General features: G+C 42.4%; 1 protein-coding gene across 1 annotated transcript in view; it reads left to right on the top strand.

Moving 5' to 3' along the window:
• Positions 1 to 23,731, top strand: part of SKA3 (spindle and kinetochore associated complex subunit 3) — an 82,647-nt gene that overhangs the window by 27,205 nt on the left and 31,711 nt on the right. The window contains exons 6-9 of the mRNA XM_082246719.1: positions 5,310 to 5,392; positions 8,325 to 8,439; positions 8,751 to 8,821; positions 20,608 to 20,789. Coding sequence (XP_082102845.1) covers positions 5,310 to 5,392; positions 8,325 to 8,439; positions 8,751 to 8,821; positions 20,608 to 20,789 — 451 coding nt within the window. The remainder of the gene's footprint in view (positions 1 to 5,309; positions 5,393 to 8,324; positions 8,440 to 8,750; positions 8,822 to 20,607; positions 20,790 to 23,731) is intronic.

Genomic DNA, 23,731 nt, shown 5'->3' with positions numbered 1-23,731 from the left:
ATGTGTGTATTAGTGCTAATGTGACAGAGGGTGTAGGGGTTAACGGGATGTGATCAGGGGGGGATCAGGGGTTTAAATCTTTATTGGAAGGGACTGGCGGGTATCCTAAGGATAAAAGGAACGGTGGCAAGCGCTAAACCTGGTCACAAGTCACACTTATACGGGTATATAGAAAATGCTATATACTGTATACGGTGTGCGTTGTGGCAGGGGGTGTAGGGGTGATCAGGGGGGGATCAGGGGATTAAATCTTTATTGGGCGGGTGGCGGGGACCCTAAACCTCCTTGGGACACAAACTTAGTCGCCTGCGCTAATTCTGATCACAATGACACTAATACAAATATACAAAAACACAGTATATTACGTTTGTATTAGTGCTGATGTGACAGAGGGTGTAGGGGTTAACTAGCGGTGATCAGGGGGGGATCAGGGGGGATCAGGGGCTTAAATCTTTATTAGGGGGGGTGGCGGGTAATTCAAGTGGAAAAAGGGGGGTCGCAAGCGCTAGACCTGACCACAAATCACACTTATACGGGTATATAGCAAAATGCTATATACTGTATACGGTGTGTGTTATGGCAGGGGGTGTAGGGGTGATCAGGGGGGGGTCAGGGGCTTAAATCTTTATTGGGCGGGTGGCGGGGACCCTAAACCTTCTTGGGACAGAAACTTAGTCGCCTGCGCTAATTCTGATCACAATGACACTAATACAAAAATACAATAACACAGTATATTGCGTTTGTATTAGTGCTGATGTGACAGAGGGTGTAGGGGTTAACGGCGGTGATCAGGGGGGGGTCAGGGGAGATCAGTGGGTTAAATCTTTATTAGGGGGGGTGGGGGGTAATTTGAGTGGAAAAGGGGGGGTCGCAAGTGCTACACCTGTTCACAAATCACACTTATACAGGTATATAGGTAACTGCTATATGCTGTATATAGTGTGTGTTGTGTCAGGTGCTGTAGGGGTTAATTGGGGGGGCGATCGGGGGTGAAATGTGCCTATCTACCTGTGTGTGGGTGTGCTTGGTGCAATACTCACAGTAAGATGTGCTCTCCTCTCACGCTGGATCCAAAAAGACCGTTGTGGGGGGAGGGCACATCTCCTCTAAGCCTGTGTTTACATTTCACAGGCTTAGAGGATGATCTGATTGGGCAGGACCGATCAACAGGTCCAGACCAAAAATGATTGGCCTGGACCTGATGACTGATCGGTTCTGAACCCAATCGAGTCATCGTCGGCGGTGGGGACGCGCGGGAGCGCGCACAGGGCCGGCAAATAGTGCTGACGTAGGCCTACGTCAGTTTGCCTGGCCGGGGCTGAGTGCCGACGTAGATCGTCGTGCGCCGGTCGTAAAGTGGTTAAATTGTCAAGCCATGGCAGAATGGTCAAAATCCCTTTGAGAGATCTCTTCCTGACAGAGCCTGTGGAGCATATGTCTGAAGCCTTCTACTAATACTCATGTGCAGAGCACTCTGATTAAAGTGCTGGACTGTGGACTGCATTCAAGGAGCACACGACCCACATAGTGAGGGATGACATCTCTTTAGACCAACCCTTGACATTATTTTCAAGGTTTTCACTGGAGACAAGAACACCCACCTGCCCCAGCTAAAAAGTCTAAAGGACAGGTCTACTAAGTCTCCTCTCTCTTTCCACTACTGGAATATACACGCCTAGGCCTCCCTAACTTGTTTCTCTAGCCACCTGCAAGGTCCTGGGGTAAGAAGCCTGCTAAACCCTCAGACAAGCATTTCTCAGCATAAAGGTGCGCTTGCACATTAGAGTGTGTGTGTGGGGGGTGGGGATTTGTTAATCCTTGCCAACTCCAGGGTGCTTTGCCCATCAGGCACTTGGGTACAGAAAGTGATTTTTCAGGAGTACAGACTGAACCTTTGCGCCCTCTTCAGCTCCTCAGCATCAACCTTCCTGTATTTACTGTACAGATTAGCAAACCTACCTCTTTCTCTTTGAAGTCATCTGGGCTGAGGGGGACATTGATTAGCTGCTCTGAATTTTCAGTCTTACCTCTTGCCAAGGTGATGACCCAAGTTTAAGCCTTAGTGCTATCTCATGGCAACCTCCTGTGGCAAAGTCAGCGAAAGCTGGATTGGAAAGTGTCTCTGATTGCCCAGATGTTTCCAAATTTCAGTTGGCCCTGTGTCATCAGAAATCAGTGCCTAAATCTTTTCATTGCCCGCAGGCAGCTAAAACCGGACATTTTCTTCCTTTTTGAATGAATTTACATGGTAAATCTTATGATCTTGTACCTCGATCAGGGAATTATTGGTCTTTCGGCTGTTGCAGGATAGTCATGTGTTGGTGCACAACCCTCATCAAGGGTACCCACCTTTCTTCATTCCATTCCCAGGCTGTCCTCCACTCTTCCCACTGCTGTTGTGGGCAAGGTGGTCGAGTTTCTGAGCAGACCAAGTTCTCTGCCCCTATAGTTTGTGTAGTTTCTGGCCTGTTGAACTAGTTTTCAAGTTCTGAGGTTGGGGGAAGTTTTCTTTATCCCTTTTCCAGGTCAGCTGATCTGGATCAAGTTGGACAATATCCCCAGTTTTTTACCGTTCATGATAAGCTTGTTTGTTGTTGTCCACTCTTCAGCTGAACTGCCTCTAGATGTCCTGAAGGTGAAAGATGTTGTCCGTCAGTGGATGGGAAATAAATTAGGATTTTTGTGTGTACTATAAAATCAATTTCTTTGAGTCCATTTAGGGACACAGTTCCCACCCCTCATTTGTTCCACTATTTTCTGCAAAAAATAAATGATATAGGTCTGGGATTAAAAGTACCATTTCAGTCTTTGCAGATAACACCAAGCTTTGCAGTGGAATAACTTCTTTTCAGGATGTCTCCAACTTGCAAGCTGACCTCAATGCACTGTTTCATTGGGCAACTATGTGGCAAATGAGGTTTAATGTTGATAAATGTAAAGTTATGCACTTGGGGGCTAAGAATCTGCATGCATCATACATACTAGGTGGAGTAGAACTGGGAATATCCATAGTGGAGAAGGATCTGGGTGTTCTGGTAGATCATAAGCCTAATAATAGCATGCAAAGCCAAGCTGCTGTTTCCAAAGCAAGCAAAGTCCTTTCTTGTGTTAACAGAGGTATGGACTCCAGAGAGAGAGAGAGAGAGATATATAATTTTGCCCCTGTACAAATCAATAGGAAGACCTCATCTGGAATATGCAGTTCAGTTTTGGGCACCAGTTCTTAAAAAGGATATTGGGGAACTGGAGAAAGTTCAGAGAAGGGCAACCAAACTGATAAGAGGCATGGAGGAGCTCAGCTATGAGAAAAGATTAGAGGAACTGAATTTATTCTCTCTAGAGAAGAGGAGATTAAGGGGGGATATGATCAACATGTATAAATACATAAGGGGTCCATATAGTGAACTTGGTGTTGAGTTGTTCACTTTAACCGGTTGCTGACCACACGCCTTGTATTTACTGCTGCAGTGTGGCTCTCCCAGGCAAACCAACGTAGGGCTATGTCGGTCGCGCGCCTGCACAATGCCGATGCACGGGTCAGACGGCTCCGTTTGCCACCTGACACCCGCGATCATTCCCCGCTGAGAGAGGATGGGCAGCTGTTGTAAACACAGCTGACCGTTCTTCTCCCTGCAATGATCATAGAGCCCCTGTGATCCTTCTATATAGGAACACAGGTGTCTATGGTCATTCCACAAGCCACACGCCCCTAGGTACACATTAACCCCTTGATCACCCACACTGTTAACCCCTTCCCTGCCAGTGTCATTATTACAGTAACAGTGCATATTTGTAGCACTGATTACTGTATTAATCTCACTGGTCCCCCCAAAAGTGTAAAAAATGTCAGTCAGGGGTCCGATCTGACTGCCGCAATCTTGCAGTCCCGCAAAAATTGCAGATCGCCGCCATTACTAGTAAAAAAAAAAACAAAAATGACAAATCTTTCACGTAGTTAGTAGACGCAATAACTTTTGCGCAAACCAATCAAAATACGCCTATTACGATTTTTTTTTTTTTTACTAAAAATATGTAGCAGAAAACAAATTGGCCTTTTTTTTGGGAATGTTATATAGCAGAATGTGAAAAATATTGTTTTTTCCCAGAATTGTCGCTCTTTTGTTGCGCAAAAAATAAAAATCGCACAGGTGATCAAATACCTCCAAAAGAAAGCTCTATTTGTGGGGGGGAAAAGTACATAACTTTTTATTTAGGTACAGTGTCGCACGACCGTTCAATTGTCGGTTAAAGTAACACCGTGCCGAATCGCAAAATATGGCCTGGTCATTAGGGGAAAAATCTCCTGGTCCAGAAGTGGTTAAGGTCAACACAGAGGACAAGGGGGCACTCTTTACGTCAAGAGGAAAATGGATTTTGTCTCCAAATACGGAAAGGTTTCTTCACAGTAAGAGCTGTGAAAATGTGGAATGGACTCCCTCCAGAGGTGGTTCTGGCTAGCTCACTAGATTGCTTTAAAAAAAGGCCTGGATTCTTTCCTTGGTGGACTTAATATAAGTGGGTAGTAATATTTATATTAAAAAAGAATAGCGCACAGATGCAAAAGAAATTATTACCAAATTTTCAAGACCATCCATAAATAAAAATGGGGATTTGGTCCCACCATATGGCCATATAGTGCTCAAGCCCACCACTGCGTCAAAGTACCCCATTATCAGTGGGTCCTACACTATCCATGAAAAAGAGATGAATCCAGCCTTTCTAACCCTTGGAGATAATACTCCTTGCTAGGAAAGATGTGCAAATGCAAATGCACTAGTAATATTTATAGGTAAAGTTGATCCAGGGAATATCCTATTGCCTCTCGGGGGATCAAGAAGGAATTTTTTTCCTCTGCTGTAGTAAATTGGATCATGCTTTGCTGGGGTTTTTTCGCCTTCCTCTGGATCAACTGCGGGTATAGGATTGTGTATATGGGATTATATGGTTGGGTTTTCATTACTTTTTTTTTTTTTTTTTATTGGTTGAGCCAGATGGACTTGTGTCTTTTTTCAACCTGATTAACTATGTAACTATGTATGTAAAAAGCAGGCTGGTAGTAGGAGGGGTTATCCTGGGCTGGCCTATACATCTGTCTCCCTGTAGGGGGCACTATAACATGAAGGTAAAAGGCATCCGGTGTCTTCACTGATTTGACTGTAGTAACTGAATACTATAGTAACTGATGGTTACTATAGTATTCTCTGCTTTTAGTTAATATGCATATCTTGTTTTTGGGTTAAGTAATAAGGAAAGCTTAGCAAGCTCCTCAGTTAATTTAATTGTCATATTCTAACTTATTCCCGTTACAGTATTGATACAAATTGTACTAAGGAAACGTCACAAAACCTGAAAAGTATGCTAGCTACGCCTGCTCACCAGAAGTACAGAAATGGTAAGTTGCATTAGGGAAGCTACCTTTTTAAAGAAGTATTAAGCTCCCCGTGTTTTTTTTTTTTTTTTTGCTTCACATATTGAGCACAGTAAAATAATTTCCCAGTAAACTGTTAAAATTCTTACCCATGCATTTGTACTTTACAACTTTCAGTGCTGCTGACTCTAGCTCTCCTAATGCTGCTTACTTGAAAACTTCCAGTCTTTGCAGTGGACAGTGCAATCTAGAGTCAGTCTTTGGAGAAGAGAGGAGGAGGGAGAGTGCTTTGCCATCCTTGGCTATATAGGGCTCTGTGCCTTTTTTTATGTACAGCGTGTGGGGAGGCATAACTCTAGTCCATGCATGTAATTGTGGCCTCAAAGGATGCTGCAAGAAAAAGTATTCTGAAATGGCAAACCTGAGGCAGCGATCATGGCACCAGTCTAAGCTGGGACCTGGGTAAGGATTAAAAGATAGAGACTGCAAGCTGCATACTTGTTGCTGAAAGTGCTTAAAAATGGAGGGTTTGCTGTCACTTTAATAAACAAATGTAATAGGCAAGTAAACACAAAATTAGGAATGATCTATGTAAATGTGAGAAAACAATGATTAGGATGTTGTCTATAGCAACCAGCAAGATTTTATTCTGTAAACCAACCCTCAGAAAATCTAACAAGGCTACAAAGATAATTACACTGGAAAAAGGCAAATGTCCATCAAATACAGCCACTCACAATCTCTAGCAGGCTTGGGTCAGAGAAGATGAAAACAAACTGGGTACTCTGGGAAAAATATTTCAAAACGCTATAGAAAACACAGCTAGTTCCATCCCCACCAGTCCTAAAACGTAACCTAATCATTAACCTTCCCCTAGCACTGAAATGTAACCTCATCATAACCTTAACTTAATGGACAAAATTAAAATGGACTTCTCAGTAACTGCTGAATACATTATTTTTGTGACACAATATACAGCTAGGGGATCATTTTCTCAAAAAGCTGTACTTACTTTTTTTTTTTTTATGAAAAAGCAGTCTTTGGACCCCAATAGCGTAAAATTGCTGCAGTTGTGGATGTTATCAGTCTGCTGCTTGCTGGAGGAAGTTTTTCCTCAGCCCCGGTTCACATTTGTGCGAGTGCCGGGTTCGCATGTAATATCGGAGCGCACTGCTCCGACATTACATGCGATCAGCTGTGCGGTGCGAGTTTAGCCATACAGTTTGTATGGCTAAATTCGCATCGCACCCGGAGCAAACACGCACAGGAGGCATTTTTGCAGCCGCATCAGGATCGGATCGCTCAGCGGTTCACACTTGTGCGATCCGCTCTTGTGCGATCCGCTCCTGTGCGAACTGCACGATCGCACTGCGATATGCGATCAAACTGGGGGTGTCGTTAAGATTACATTGACACCCCCAGCGTATCGCATATGGCAGTGTGAACTGCCGGGGGTGCGTGTGCGATGCGGGAACAGGCTGCGAATTCGCAGCCTTCCCGCATCGCATATATGTGAACCGAGCCTAAGTCTCCTCTCCCACAGTGATCAGACTGCAACATTGTGACTTTGTAGCAAGTCAAAGGGTGAGAAGTTGCAGCTGTTGGCCTGTGTTAGATAGTTAGTTGGTTGTGAATGCTGCAAGGAACTGCAGGCACCAGGATTCACATGATTGTCATCCCTGAGCCAGCATCTCAGTGCAGGGTAGGTGCTAAGCCTGGATATTTGTTTTACAAAGGCAGTACTGCAATATGGTAATATACATGTAAGTGTTTGACTAACACAGGCTGATTTGCTTAAAAAAAAAATCACTCAAATTGAGTGAATAACAGTGTTAAATTTGGCAGCAAATTTGATTTAGTTTTAGGCATAGTCATGTGACTAAAATGCCTTTTTTTTTTTTTTTTTTTTTAGTTTTAGTCATATTTTATTCAACTAAAATAGTGTTAATTTAGTCGACGAAAATATTTTAGTCTACAAAATTAACATTGGTGAATCATCACTTTACTCAATTAGTCATGTCAAAACCAAATTCCTGCTCCCTTTCAATACCCAATCATGTGCAGATGGAATAAGTAAACAGGATTTTTTTTTTTTAATGATTTGATCATTTAAAAAAAATATGTTTTCTTACTTTGAGTAAACATTCTTAGCTCCTTATTGGTAAATCGGGCACATTACCCTATTGCATCAACACCGCTATATTTTGGTAAAAAAAAAAAGTTTAGGGAATACAGCACTAGTGTATTGTACTTCTAATGACTTGTATCCCTCCCTCCTGCTTTTACTGTAATATTCCACCTCTTAAGTGATGTTGTAGGGGGGTCTTTGGCATCACTAAAAGATGGATTATTACAGAAACCAAAACTAGCAGAATGAGAGATAATTTACTAAACTTCAGCTTTATCATAAACAAAGTATATGTAAAGTTGGATCCCCAGCCTTATTTATAGTCCTCTTCACCATAGCTGGAGGGTTATCTGTTTAGTGTTTGTTGGTCAGGTTCTGTATTCTTAGGCATCTTTGCTGCTGTACTGGCTACAATTAACAGTTGGTAGATTTGGCAGCTAAACAGACTACTGGAGATATAGGCATGCCAAACATCAGCACAGCATCCTGTAGCTCTAAAAAGGATTCACTGATTCGCTCACTGACCATACTGGTAGGGACCTGCTTCTGTGATTAGCACAGTCAGATTGTACAGCAAAGAAGGGGGAGTGGTAGGATCACCAGGTATTTTGAGTAAATGAATAAAAGAGAAATCGGGGTGCATTTTCAAACATCTGCAGGAATGTGCAAATGCATAAATGCAATATCAAATTTTGGGGTAACACGATTTTAAACTTAACCCCTAAACCTTACAGTTTCTAAAATCCAAGTGGTAATTATTGCTTAAACTGCATTACTATGTAACATTATATATATATATATATATATATTTCTTTTTTTTTTCAGTAGATTTCTACTCCGTTGACTCTCCCTTGCCCCCAGTGTTCTGCACCCCTGGACTAAAAGTTCACAGGAAAGCAGACAAAGAGACTTGTGACTCAAACCAACCTGAAAGTATGAGAGGGTTAGTGTTCTTTATTATTCAAATCTTTGTTGTCCTATGACAGTATAAAAGGAGTGCCAGACAACATTACTTTTTCCAAGGACCATTTTAGAACTTGGTGATCAGGCTGTCATTTGGTGTCCAAGATAATTGGCAATATAAAAATCTTTGTGCATTATTTTTTAGACTGACATAATGACAGTGGTTGGCACCAAAACGGGTAGGACCCAAACAGCATCCCACATTTATTTGTATTGCTAACACTTGTTAATCTGTAATATGATGCCTATGTTTGTGTATTGTGAGTAGAATGTGTTTTTGTTTTTTGTTAGTGGCTCTGACGGTTCTTCTGAAGATTGTAGCTCTTCAAAAGATGTGCATGCAGTCCAAGCAATGGAGAGAGGTATGGTCCTATTATTGCACTTAATAAAATAAGTAATATTGACAGTTGTATATCCATTATGGAGGGTCACCTACAGATGTTTATGGTGGTGTGTTAACTGCATGCTATTTATGGTATACGTTGAATACATCCTAACACAATTGCTTTTGCTTCTCAGACTTTCATATGTTTTAACATGGGAAATGCATGACACATTAGCATGGAATAAACAGCAAAAAGATGCAGAGAAATATTTTTAGCATGTTTCACACTTCTGCCCATGGTAATGTTCTCATAATCTGGCACCATGGTAAGAACAGGGGCACATCTGAGGCTATCCAGTATATACAATTGTATATGTACATACATAGACTTGGTACCTTTTTATTTTCTGAAAAGAAACAGGAAGCACTACTTATATCTAAGCTATTCCTTAAACAATTTCACACATTAATTTACAAGATGAAAACATCCCCCTCTATAAAATGAAGCATGTAAATGTGATACATTACTTTCCTGTCACTATGCATGTATGTGACATGCAAAAACATTCAAAATCCTGCATCCCTGACTCCCCCTTCCAACCTGTGTAGTCTGTGTTTTTCTCCATCAGCTAGTAAATGATGTTTGTGCATCTCAAGTGTATTTAATTATACTGTATATTATAATATATTACACATTTGGATGAATTGCGAGTCCTTCTTTACCATATGTCACTGTACAGCAGCACAAAACACAAAAGAAAGGTGCTGTGTGATGCGCTGAAATGCGAACCACACCACCTCCTACCGCTGGTTCACTACAGCCAGAACAGAACAGCTGCCGAACACTAAACTGCTGCAGTTTAATGTGCAGCAGCTGTCCATTGCTGTGTGAATGGGCCCTTAATGAGGTGGGAGTAGGAGTGGCAGAATTGTGTTAACCGAGGGAGAGGCTAAAAACGTAAGTCCTATGTAGAGAGTGCAAGAATCAGTGTAATGTATAGAGTGCAGGTGTATGTAAAATGCATAGCACACAGTGTTCAGAGGTCAACGGAGGAGGGTCTGAAAATACCTGAAAGCATTTGGTGGGACTCGGGAGAGAGCGGAGGTGCTTGGCCAGCAAGGAAGGGCTTGGTCAGACAGGTCAGGACCATGTGGGAGCGCAGGTTTACCAGCCCTGGCAGGAGAAGAAGTCCAGCGGACAAGCTTTAAATAAATAAACAAGCAACTCCATTAAGATCTCCTGAAGTCCTCCTGAACAAAAAAAGGATACACAATAGGGTGGAACAGACCCCTCCCCGCCTTGGAAGCTGCAGTAAACCCACATAGACCACAAGTTCCAGACCAGAAGCGGTGAGCCCTTATTTTCTGGATTTCTTTTTTTAATGTTATCTTACATGAACAAATTTCACACTACTAAGGAGTAGATTGTTACGGACTAGCCTGGCTCACCTCCACTTGTTAATAACATATGTGCTGGGGTCACAGAAGAAAAATCATAAGGGGCGGCAAGTTATGGAGAGGTGTAGCTAATTAAGATATCAATAATAGGATATAAAAAAAGAAACCCACAACCTGAGAGGGAAATCTGCAAGAGGAGAGGCAGTTGCAAAGTCACCTAAAAAAAGGTTCAAGTCCAGGAACAATAAAAAAGTATGTCCCAAGAAGGCGGTTCAGATAAGCAGACAGTGGAAAAAAAACAAGGAACCATTGTAAAACGGGTAGAAGCAAAGGATACAAATGGACAAAACAGACTATCGACAGGCACAAGCATGCTTAGTCAGTCTAGGACAGACCAGGACCCTGAAAGTAATTCAGAGACGGAATACATGGAAGGACAAAACCTGAACGCCAAATTGCCTACAAAGACAGAAATGGCGGCCATGTTCACAGCATTAGAAAATTATCTAAAAACGGAAATGGCAACAATACACAGTGATTTGGGTCATATTTTGTCACGAGTAGAAGAGACTGGATAGCCATACACAAATCGTAATTTAACTAAAAGGAGAAATGAAAGTCTTAAAAATCGAACAAAGAAATCTGGCATATAAACTTGAAGATCAGAAAAATCGAAGAATATGTGTCCTACCAGAACCGCCACACGAAGGGTACTTAATAGAAAATATGAAGAAAATATTCAATCCGCTACTCGGCAGAAAAGAGACAGAACCAATTAAAAAAAGAGAGTTCACAGGTTTAGAAAATCAAAAGGTATCCCAGTGGAGGCCCCAAGAGACATAATTATAAGATTCCAAAATTATGAAGAAAAAGCCCAAATCTGGGGGAACTTGAAGGGGAAGCCACCAATTAAATATGAAAGTGTCAATCTCCAGAATTTCGCAGATCTTTCACAGGAGACACTAAGGAGGAGGAGATTATTAAATGGTATAATTGGGTCTTCCTAGCATGCTTGGATTCCCAGAAGAACTACTGACTTCTATAAAATATTGGAAATTCCCATACCGCATATACCTGGATGGACAGTAACCAGGAAAGAAAAAACTACCCAGGAAGATCATTAATGACAACTGATCTCTAGAAAAAGAAATATGAATCTGAACAGATAATAGAGCGAGAAGAACGTGAGGAAAATATAGGTAAGGACTTTGCTGGACTGGGGGGTAAAGGGGGACATATTTGAAGAAACAAAGGATGGTGAACCTTGTAATCTGACAGGCTCCAGAACTTCGCCCCAAAGTTAGGGGAAGTAGGTTCAGTGAGGGAGCTAGATAGAGCACCTCCCCAGAGCAGACAGGTGAAGAAGACCCTAATAGAAAATACATGGCTCTGCTCTATGACCAGGAGAAATTCCAATTTGTAAGACCGTTGGAACAGGGAAGGGAGGAAGGGGTTACTGTCCTGAAAATCCTCTGTCCTTTTGAGTCTCCCACTCACCTAATGGGGTTGATCCCCCTATCTGCCTTAGCGAGCCCCCCAATCTACGGCCTCATCATTGGGGGAGGGGGGGAGAGAGGGAAGACGGAGACTCAATATGACCACTCCAAATTTTCTAACCTACAATGTTAGAGGGTTAATTACCCCCCAAAAAAAGACACAATGTGTATTATGGGAAATCAAAAGATACTCTGCAAACATAATCTTACAAGAAACGCACATAGCACAGGATACAAATGTAAAATTGTATTCAAAGTTTTACCCAACATTGTATTATGGGGATTCCCCAATAAGAAGAGCGAAAGGGGTGGCAAAAGGAGGTAGATTTGAGCTAGATGATAGGAAGGTGTACCCAGGAGGCTAGTAGGAGACTAATTTCTGTATGGACCTACGAATAGACAGTACGTCGCATGCACTGATGACTGGGGATCATCCACTAAGAATCGTAAAGAAGAAATTACACCAATGCCAACTGGTAGATGTTTAGAGAGCCCAACATCCTCGGGCAAAGGACTATTCATTCCACTCCCCAGTGCATGATACGTACTCGGGAGTTAGACTATATCCTAGTGGAACACAGACTTCTAGAATCGGTAGTAAAATCATCTATAGAAATAACATTACTTTCAGACCATGCCCGGGTAATAGCGAGGTTGAGGCTCACGGGAACACAAAATAGAACAAGTACATAGAGGTTGAAAGAGGAACTGATTCAGGATATAGAAATCGAAAATAAAATGGCAGCAAGACAGAAGGAAAGATCAAGAGATATGGAAAAACTATTAAAAGAAATATATGCGCTGGAACAGATACATAAAAAGAAAGCAGATACCAAAGTACAGCAGTCACTAATAGAGATGTGCCAGTTTTTGGTAATGCGATAAATCGCGGTACTGCATACACACGGTATTGTTATCGTGGGCATTTTTTGAAATACCGTCTTTTTCTCTCATTACACGCCCCCGAGGTAAAAGGAAACAAATACGGGAATGGGGAGTAGCCATTCACAAGATAAGGCGATACCCACGCAATGTGAAGGGTAAAAAGAAATACTTTATTCAAAAATTAAGACTTAATAACATGTTGGCACACACAGCTGCAAACACAAATCACAAGACAACATTAACATGATTAAAAGAACATCCCAATGACAGTGCAGGTGAATTAATACAGGGGATATGTCACTCACAGTGGCAGAATAAGCAAATATCAAAACTCCCGCTATGCTGTGATACACATTAGCAATGTGATAGTTAGCATTAATTGCATGACTTGGAATCAATTTGAAAACGTGAATTGAAAGTGTATCACATTTCAAAAAATCTGATTCAATATTGCAGGTGTGGATCGCTTTTCAGAGTGCTATATTTCTGATAAGGTAACATGAGCTGATCCAATTAATCAGCTTAGTAAGAGGACACACCTAATTAAACATTTGCTGGTGTAAATACACAGTCCAACCAAAAGGAGATTCTGAGTTGCTATGGGTGAATGGAAAAACAGTTTATTCCACTGATGTCAGGTATTCCAACCAAGGAGTATAATGAATGGAAGTTCAAACACACATCCACATTTGATAGACAGTCCAGTGCAGATATCAGAACTCCCACTATGTAGTGAAGCACAATACCAATGTGATGGTTGGCATAAATTACATGACTTGAAGTCAACTTGATATGTGAGTTAAGAACCACAGTGATAAGTGTATCACATTTCAAAAAGTCAGATTTAATGTTGGCGGTGTGGGTCGCTCTTCAGAGTGCTATATATCTGATAAGGCAACATGAGCTGATCCAATTAATCAGCATTGTAGAGGAACACACCTGATAAAACATTTGCTGGTGTAAATACACAGTCCATCTAAAGGGAGATGCTAAGACTGACTATAGGTGAATGGAAAAACAGTATATTCCACTAATGTCAGGTATTCCAATCAAAGAGTATAAAGGCTGAAAGTTCAAGCACCCATCCACCTTGGACGGACGGTTCAATGCAGATAGAGGGTAGCCTGAGCAGGATAATACTATATCACCCAAACATGGGGAGTGTAATACTCACTGCTTCTTGTCACTTGTGCCCCCAATATGAAGTTCCAAAGTTGACCGTGACCAGGCTGGTGATTAAGAACTTAGGAGCCAGTTTCAGAGTGTCCAAATTAAGTATCTGTGTTAGCAAGGGGAGACGAGGCTGAAGAGGGTGATCCCATGAGCTGGATTCTCCTTTTTCCAATATAAAGTGCGGTGAGTATGGCAGCTACTGCCGGTCAGTGTCTCGCCACACACATCGGTTTGTAAGGCTTCACGAGCAGCTCAGAGCACACCTACCTGTCCTCTGAGAGTAACAGCCATCACTGGATGATGCGTTTTGTCTCTGCAAACTTCTTCGGATCAGGGGAGATGTATACGTTCTTTTATATTGTGTAATTCAATGGATTTCAGACATTCCCTCCCCCACAGTGAGTTGTTAGGATTGCAGCATAGTGATAGACCACATAGCAACTGGCACAGCTGAGTCAATCTGGAGATGAGACATGGCAACAATCGTCAAGGATCATGAGGAACAGGATGGAAAGCGAGCAAAGTATACTTAGCATACTCCTGCACCTCAAGATCATGTATGAAGCAGGGAGAAATGTAACCATAAGAATCACTAAACTGACAGACAGATGAAAACTGGGTAGAGATCTAAAGTATATATATCTCCCTGGGCTCAGTCGATTACCCGGGGAGGTAGGTATTCAGTATTACAAGAGAAGGAAGGACAAATATGGAAGCTAGTCCAAGAAAGAATCACCACATCTTGATTATACAGAATACTCCATATCTGACAGATAATCAAATATATAATTTTAAAAATATACCTGGAGATCCCAGGTTGCCAAATGGAGAAGACAAGAAGGGATGAGAAAAGAGACAGGAGGAAAAACAGTTGCAGGTCCCCATACCACCTCTGAAGAGTGATACACATACCCAAAGTGCGGTTGACCTTAACACTAGCATCTAGTGGCAATTCTTCAATTTAGACAAGATGTAAGATAATAATATACTGACTGCATTAATGTCTACCAGAGCTGTTGCCCATGAATTGAATATTAATTTCTCTATCATAAGCCGTCTCCAAAGGCGTTTCAGAGAATTTGGCAGTACTTGCAACCAGCAGACCACGTGTAACCACACCAGCCCAGGACCTCAACATCCAGCATCTTCACCTCCAAGATCATCTGACACCAGCCACCCGAACAGCTGCTGCAACAATAGGTTTGCATAACCATAGAATTTCTGCACAAACTCAGAAACCGTCTCAGGAAAGCTCATCTGCATACTTGTCCTCCTCATCCGGGTCTCGACCTGACTGCTGTTCGTCATCGTAACCGATTTGAGTGGGCAAATGCTCACATTCAATGGCGTCTGGCACTTTGGAGAGGTGTTCTCTTCACGAGTGCATCTCGGTTTTCACTGTACAGGGCAGATGGCAGACAGCGTGTATGGCGTCATGTGGGTGAGCGGTTTGCCGATGTCAACATTGTGGATCGAGTGGCCTGTGGTGGTAGGGTTATGGTATGGGCAGACGTATGTTATGGACAACTAACACAAGTGCATTTTATCAATGGCATTTTGAATGCACAGCGATACCGTGACGAGATCCTGAGGCCCATTGTTCTGCCATTCATCCATGACCATTACCCCACATTGCAGCATGGTAATGCACGGCCCCATGTTGCAAGGATCTGTACACAATTCCTGGAAGCTGAAAACATTCCAGTTTTTGCATGGCCAGCATACTCACTCACCGGACTTGTCGCCCATTGAGCATGTTTGGGATGCTCTGGATCGGCGTATAGGACAGCGTGTTCCAGGTCATGCCAATGTCCAGCAATTTTGCACAGCCATTGAAGAGGTGTGGACCAACATTTTACAGGCCAGGCAACTCTATGCGAAGGAGATGTGTTGCACTTCGTGAGGCAAGTGGTGGTCTGGTTTTTGCAATACCCCCCCCCAATACAGTAAAATTCCAAATTTTAGAGTTGCCATTATTGTGGCCAGCCTAAGGCACACCTCTGCAATAATCATGCTGTCTAATAAGCATCTGGATAAGCCACACCTGTTAGGTGGATGGATTATCTTGGCAAGGAGAAGTGCTCACTAACACAGATTTAGACAGATTTGTGAACAATATTTTGAGAGAGATAGGCCTTTTGTGTACATACAAAAAGTTCAGATTATGAAAAACGGGGGGCAAAAACAAAAGTGTTGCGTTTTATAGTTTTGTTCAGTGTATGTTTGAATAGTCTGGCCAAAACCGCACCTGCCAAGATGGAGATCTTCCGACCCCAGGGCGTGTGGCATCGTCCTGCCATGTGAGCGTGATGACGGCCTACGACCGCTGGCGCGCACAGATGCCGAGAGTGTTATTTGGCAACCAGAATGAGGCTCGGTGGAATCAAGCCTCGCTCTGTGCCGAGAGTAGCAGACAAAGAGACCACCAATCGGAGCGGGGCCCGTCTGGCACTGGGAGTTGCATGAGCTGACAAATGAGCAAACTGAGACCAAGAAAAATGGGTCTCAGGGGACACTAGGTGGAAGGTGGCAAAAAAGAGGCCACCCAATGAGGGTGGCCCCAGTGTGCCGGGCAAACCTGATATAGACAGGGGTCACAGTAAGTGTCAGTAGAAAGGCGGCCGGGGGGGGGGGGGGGGACCAGCACATGACCCCCCCAAAAAGGTGGTTCAGCAGCATCTTCAACTGGAACATGAAATAAAAATATATATTCTCTCTTTAACAAAATAACACCCTCACATTTTTGTAAATATTTTATTAAATCTTTTCATGTGACAACACTGAAGAAATTACACTTTGATACAATGTAAAGTAGTGAGTTTACAGCTTGTATAACTGTAAATTTGCTGTCCCCCTCAAAATAACTCACACACACAGCCATTAACCACTTAAGCCCCGGAAGATTTTACCCCCATTCCGACCAGGGGGTATTTTGCGATTCGGCACTGCGTGACTTTAACGGACAATTGCGCGGTCGTGCGACGCTGTACCTAAACGAATTTGGCGTCCTTTTTTTCCCACAAACAGAGCTTTCTTTTGGTGGTATTTGATCACCTGTGCGATTTTTTGATCACGCGCTATAAACAAAAAAAGAGCGTCAATTTTGCAAAAATAACAATATTTTTCACATTTTTTATATGAAATTCCCCCCAAAAAAAATGTAAAAATCAAAATTTTTTAACCTTTTCGGCCAATTTGGTTTATGCTACATATGTTTGGTAAAAAAAATCGCAAAAAGCGTATTTTGATTGGTTTGCGCAAAAGTTATCGCGTTTACTAACAAAGGTAAAGAATTTTGTCATTTTTGTTGTTTTTTTTTTTTAACGCGTAATGGCGGCGATCTGCGATTTTTTTTTTTTTTGCGGTACTGCGACATTGCGGCGGACAGATCGGACCCTTGACTGACATTTTTGACACTTTTGGGGTTACCAGTGACATTTCTACAGTAATCAGTGCTATATATATGCACTGTTACTGTAAAAATACACTGGTAGTGAAGGGGTTAACTTTATTTGGGAGGGAGGGGCTGTGTGTCTCCCTAGGGGCGTGCTTTCTACTGTGATTGGCTGTGGCTTCAGCTGTAAGGACACTGATCAACGGATCTACATAGTAGATCCATGTGATCAGTGTCTTTGCAGCGAGGAGAATGACAGGCAGCTTGTTTACACAAGTTGCCTGACATTCTCCCTCTCCCCCGCCGATCGCCGAGTGGCCGGCGGACATCGGGTCCGCTGGTCACACGCGCGGGGGGGTCCGTGACCACGCGGGAGCGCGCCTCCGGGGGCGCGCGCTCGCTCCCTAGACCCTCACAAGCAAGCAACGTAGCCCTACGTTAGTTTGCCTGTGAGGGGCTGACCGCCGACGTAGATAGTCGTGCGGCGGTCGGCAAGTGGTTAATGTCTAAACCGCTGGCAAGAAAAGTGCGTACACCTCTAAGCGCAAATGTCCAAATTGGGCCAAAAGTGTCAACATTTTATGTGGCCACCATTTTTTTTTCAGCACTGCCCTTGGGCATGGAGTTCACCAGAGCGTCACAGGTTGCCACTGAAGTCCTCTTCCACTCCTCCATGACGACATCACGGAGCTGGTGGATGTTAGAAACCTTGCGCTCCTACACCTTACGTTTGAGGATGCCCCACAGATGCTCAATAGGGTTTAGGTCTGAAGACCTGCTTGACCAGTCCATCACCTTTACCCTCTGCTTATGTAGCAAGGCAGTGGTCTTCTTGGAGTTGTATTTGGGGTTATCATGTTGGAATACTGTCCTGTGGCCCAGGACCGGAGGGAGGGGATCATGCTCTGCTTCAGTATGTCACAGTACATGTTGGCATTCATGGTTCCCTCAATGAACTGTAGCTTCCCAGTGCCAGCAGCACTCATGCAGCCCCAGACCATGACACTCCCACCACCATGCTTGACTGTAGGCAGGACACACTTGTCTTTGCAGTCCTCACCTGGTTGCTGACACACACGCTTGACACCATCTGAACCAAATAAGTTTATCTTGGTCTCATCAGACCACAGGACATGGTTCCAGTAATCTATGTCTTTTTTTAGTCTGCTTGTCTTCAGCAAACTGTTTGCGGGCTTTCTTGTGCATCATGTTTAGAAGAGGCTTCCTTCTGCAACGACAGCCATGCAGACCAATTTGATGCAGTGTGCGGCGTATAGTCTGAGCGCTGACAGGCTGTCTCCCCCCACCCCATACTGCTACGTCTATTTTCTAAAGACAACCTCTGAATATGACCCTGAGCATGTGCACTCAACTTCTTTGGTTGACCATGGCGAGGCCTGTTCTGAGTGGAACCTGTTCTGTTAAACCGCTGTATGGTCTTGGCCACCCTGCTGCAGCTCAGTTTCAGGGTTTTGGCAATCTTATAGACTAGGCCATCTTTATGTAGAGCAACAATTCTTTTTTCAGATCCTCAGAGAGTTCTTTGCCATGAGGTGCCATGTTGAACGTCCAGTGACCAGTATGAGAGAGTGAGAGCGATAACACTAAATTTAACATACCTGCTCCCCATTCACACCTGAGACCTTGTAACACTAACAAGTCACATGACACCGGGAAAGCAAAATGGTACGAAGTGTACTCACTTTTGTTGCCAGCGGTTTAGACATTAATGGCTGTGTGTTGAATTATTTTGAGGGGACGGCAAATTTACACTGTTATACAAGCTGTATACTCACTACTTTACATTGTAGCAAAGTGTAATTTCTTCAGTGTTGTCACAAGAAAAGATATAATCATAGAAACATTTGCAGTCACAGATAAGCATATAGACTACACTCTTTGTTCTACAATTAGCATAGTGTCTGTGTTTGAACGTTATGCTGTTGGGTAATAGGGGGGTTTCGGGTAGTGTACATGTATTGGCAAAATCAGCAGCCCCCACAAGAGAAAGTTCCTGGATATTTGCAGGGTTCCTTGTTGCCATCATGATTTTATTCGCTATGGACCAAATGACCCTGTAGGGACCTTGCCCGTCTGATCTGGAAACAAAGGATCTAACCGTGGGGTCTATGGTTAGGAGATGCCAGTATTTATGTATTATCCTATGCAATTGACGATGTTGGTTAGAGAATTTTTGGTGATGAGGAGTGTTGAACAGGTTTTGGAGATCACCGTTTTGTTTTTTTGTGGTGTATAAGATCATGCCTGGGTTCGGTTAAGGCTCGTGTATATGCCTTTTTGAGGCAAGTTTCTGAGTAACCTCTCAGAAGCAATCTGGCTCTAAGTTGATCTGCTTCTATTTTAAAAGTGTGTTCATCCAAGCAATTACGTTTGATACATAAATATTGGCTATAAGGTATTGATTTAATTAGTGGTTCGAGATGGAAGTTTCTGTTACTTAAACATGTAGGAACTTGTTTTCCATATTGCTTTCCAGCAGTATACAGGGATAAATGTTGCCCTTCATTTTTTTTTTTTTTTTTTTATGCTTCCAGATTGGGTCTTTTGCAATACGCTGATCTTGCCTCCAATAGACTCTACAAGAGGCCCAGTCTCCTATGAATTTAGGGGGATCTTTTGCAGTTTGTTATCTGATTGGGGTTGTTCGGGTCTGATGGTGGGCGGCCTGTTGGGTGTGGACACCAACGCAAATCTCATCCCCCCCCCCTTCCTGGCTTTGGTTTTAGTATACAGCGGCACCTCTGTTATATAACTTTATTACTCCTTGGTTAGTACAGTACCATCCATTATTACAAATGCATTGTTCTTGTATGTCCAAATATTTTCTGTACTTATACTGTTACTTACCTTCCAGACAGTTCTCTGCGCCACCTATGTGACACCTCTGAACAACAGTCCTCGAAACACGTTAGAGGCATTTAAGATGCTTGTATATATTCTTCTGTCGTCTTATATGGCCGTATTATGCTAGTTTTAATGTTTTTTTTATTTTTTTGTATTAATAAACTATATACTCTTTTAAACATAACTTTTGACTAACGTTAAGTGCCTACATAGTCCCAATTCTAGAGGACAAAATTTGGATTTACTTATACCAGGGATGAAGGCATCCCACAACTTTTAGCCAGATATAGATTTAAACTAGGTAAAACAGATGATTTCAGCATATGGGCTTATGTGACTGAGTCCTTTACACACTTACCATGTATGGAGGCAGGGTTTTGGGTTGTGCTTCCTTGCTCTCAGCAAGGAGAACAATGAAAAGCACTGGGTACTTGGACGTAATTACCATTTTTAATGTTCCCTTAATATCGCAAATCCTTCACTTTTAGAAGTCCAAGTCTACTTTAAATTGGGCTAGCAGTTCTTTAAATCTACTTGTAGCAAAGCTTCATAACCACTGTGGTGACTTTCTGAGCTTTGTAACAGTACATAATGGAGGTGTTGTGTCCACAGATATAAACCGTGTGAATTCTCCTCAAATCCCTACATTCTGTACACCTGGTCTGAAGGTCCAGAAGAAAGAAATAATCTATGCAGTTGAGAAAACTGTAGAGGAAAAAGAGGTGAAGGTAAATAAGAGTCTGGACACTCCACCAATCCCAAGCTTTGAGACAAGATGGCTGAAAACAGACTCGGTAAGTGGCTTACACGGATAACGTAGCTCTGTATGTGATTTCTAAATTACCAGAAATGGGTACTGTTGTTTTTTTTTTTTTTTAGCGTTTTCAGGCAATGGCTCAGTGGTCACTTATCATAATGTATGAATCAAAATTAAACACAAGATGTTTGACAATCTCTTCCCTCTGTCACCCTGAGATGGCATTAGGCCAGAAGACCACTTCATGTCCTGTTCCAGTCTGGCAATAAGTATCTGTATTTTCACCTCCATTCTATGAAGAACACATCTTAGGATCTTGATTGATGGGTTATGTCATCTGCAAGGAATAGGATGCTAAGTACAAAGAAAACAAAAGCCCAAGGGAGCAGCCCCTGCTGGTGGCCAAAACCCCTATCTGCACAAACAGCTCAGTTTTTTGTAAGCCTAGATAGGACCTAGATTTTTCTGATGGTAATCGTTTTTTGTTCCTGTTGAATTATTTTTCTTTTTTTTTCTTGTTGTTTCCATCCCTCTTTTGCCAACACTTGGAGACATCCCATTGGTCAAGATCCTATAGTGGTAGTAAATTCTGGATTTTGGGTTCTACCTACAGGTAAGCCTATAATAAGGCTTACCTGTAGGTACAGTAAATATCTACTAATCATGTACAATTTAGGAGATATTTACTTTAGTTGCCATTACCCACATATGCCCACTGTGTTCTCAGTGGAAGGCATGCTGTCCACTGAGAGGGCTGTGCCGCAGCCTTGACTCCTGTGCACATGTGTGAGAATGACGTTATCGCAGCTTGGCCATATAAACAGTCCGAAGCCCACAAGCCTGAAAGAAAGACCAGGTGAAGATGGCAGCAGTGACAGCACACCGCTGGAGGTCTTCATTTTAAGGGAAGTCTGGCATAATGCGCTAGTTTGCTCTGAATTCTAGCACATTTTGACATCGTCCTGCAGGGGCCCTCCTCTTTCTTCTTCTTTTTTTTTTTTTTTTTTTTTTTTTTTTTTTTTTTTACTACCGCTTTAGGATCTAGTGGTATCAATCAATAAACAGTAAAAAAATATGATTTTCTTACTCCCTTTAAAACTATTTTATATATTGTACATCACAGGACACAGCAGCCATATTTATCCTTACTTGATGGGTTATGTGCCTCCTACAGGAGATTGGACACAGTCAAAAAAAGGCAGGAAGATCTCCCCAATATAAACACCCCCCCCCCCCCCCATAGGAAGTACCTCTGTTTTTGAGCACTGGGGTGCACCTCTCTACACAAATGCTATCAGATGCTCCATATTCAGTATTGTGGCAACCTCATGGGCCCCTGCCTCCGGTTCCTATGGGGCAAGGAGGATTTGTCATCTGCTTAGCAGGGATACAAGTATAACAGTTCTCTTGGATACCTGCATTTGATGGCAAATGGAGGCATCCCCCTTCTTTTTAGCAGGAAAAAGATTTAGTGGAGAAACTATTAATGGTGGGCTTAGTAGGGGGTGGAAGAATACTCTTTGGTGAACTCTGTGCTTGGTATCCAGGGTCTGTTTGACTCCGAACACCTTAAAAGATTTTTTCTGACAGAAGTTGGCTCAATGATTCGAAATCCTTCTACTCGGCATTTGTACATGCAGACTGGACACACCTGGACAAGGTGCTTGTTCCACCAAGTTGACTAAAACAGCAATACTACCCTGTGAGGGAGGAAATTCACTAAGAAGTGGTCTAAGCCTTTGGTGGATGCAGAGGTCTCTTTTCTCATAACTTTACGGGCAATAAAGTTCTGGTAGTGAGTACACTGCTGACAAAGGCGGGAGCAACCATTTTGTTTCTGCCAAAACCTCAGGGTCCCCTCTGCATTTTCATACATTCTAATGGTTCTATGAATCTGCAAAGATTGTTGCTGTTGCAGGCTTGAACAAATTCTTTCAGAAAGCGATTGTACCAATGGACACAGGAAGCTGTGGCTCGGGTGCCCCCCATAGCAAGCTGCTTGCTATGGGGGCACTCAACAGAGGGACCCGGGAAGAGGAGGATAAGGACTGCTCTGTGCAAAACCAACTACACAGAGGAGGTAAGTATAACATGTATGTTGTTTTTTTAAAAAAAAAATGACTTTACAATCACTTTAAACCTTTTTACATTTCTACAGCTGAACAGTGAGATTTTTGGGATACAGGATCTCAAGTGTCAACAGTTTTTTTTTTTTTTTTTTCTTTTTTCTCCAGTGTACAATCATTTTGAATGGAGTCAATATGTGTAGAAGTAGCTTCTCCAGACTGGACATCCGTGCGCATAAAGAGAGCTACCCATGTCTATTTTTTTCCCTCTTTTCAGAGATTTTTATAGTGGCATTTGTGGTTTGTGGCCTTATTATTGGCTTGTCCACAATTTCACAAGAAATGGCCTATTTTTAGGCCTTTTTAAGACCTTCAAAACCGGGTCAATTTTAATATTTCTAACATGTAGCATTTTTTGTTTTTTGCTGGAAAATTACTTGAAACCCCAAACAAATATTTTCTGAAAGCAAAGTTCCTGGAGAATAAAATGTTGGTTGTTGCAATCTTTTATCTCGCACAATATTGGTGCAGCAGTTTATCAAGCACAGATTTTAAGGAAAAAATACACTTTTTAATGAATTTTAATGCACACAAACACAATATAATACCCATTTTTTTTGTTAAAATATAAAACATGATGTTACATGGGGTAAATAGATACCCAACATGTAACGATTTAAAACTGCGGACGCCCATGGTACAGTGACAAACTACGGTACCTAAAAATATCCATAGGTGACATTTTAAAAACCTTTACGGGTTACCAGTTTAGAGTTACACATGAGTCCTGGCACTAGAATTATAGCTCTCACTCTTGACGTTTATGACTACCTCGCGTATCTGGTGCGATCATTGTACAGTATGTAGACTTTTAATTTATTTACACTGAACAAAATTATTAACGCAACACTTT

This window comes from Pelophylax lessonae, assembly GCF_965119305.1.
Source record: "Pelophylax lessonae genome assembly, chromosome: 2".
Taxonomy (NCBI): domain Eukaryota; kingdom Metazoa; phylum Chordata; class Amphibia; order Anura; family Ranidae; genus Pelophylax; species Pelophylax lessonae.
Note: the sequence above shows the minus strand (reverse complement) of the source record. Positions and strands in the feature narration are given on the sequence as shown.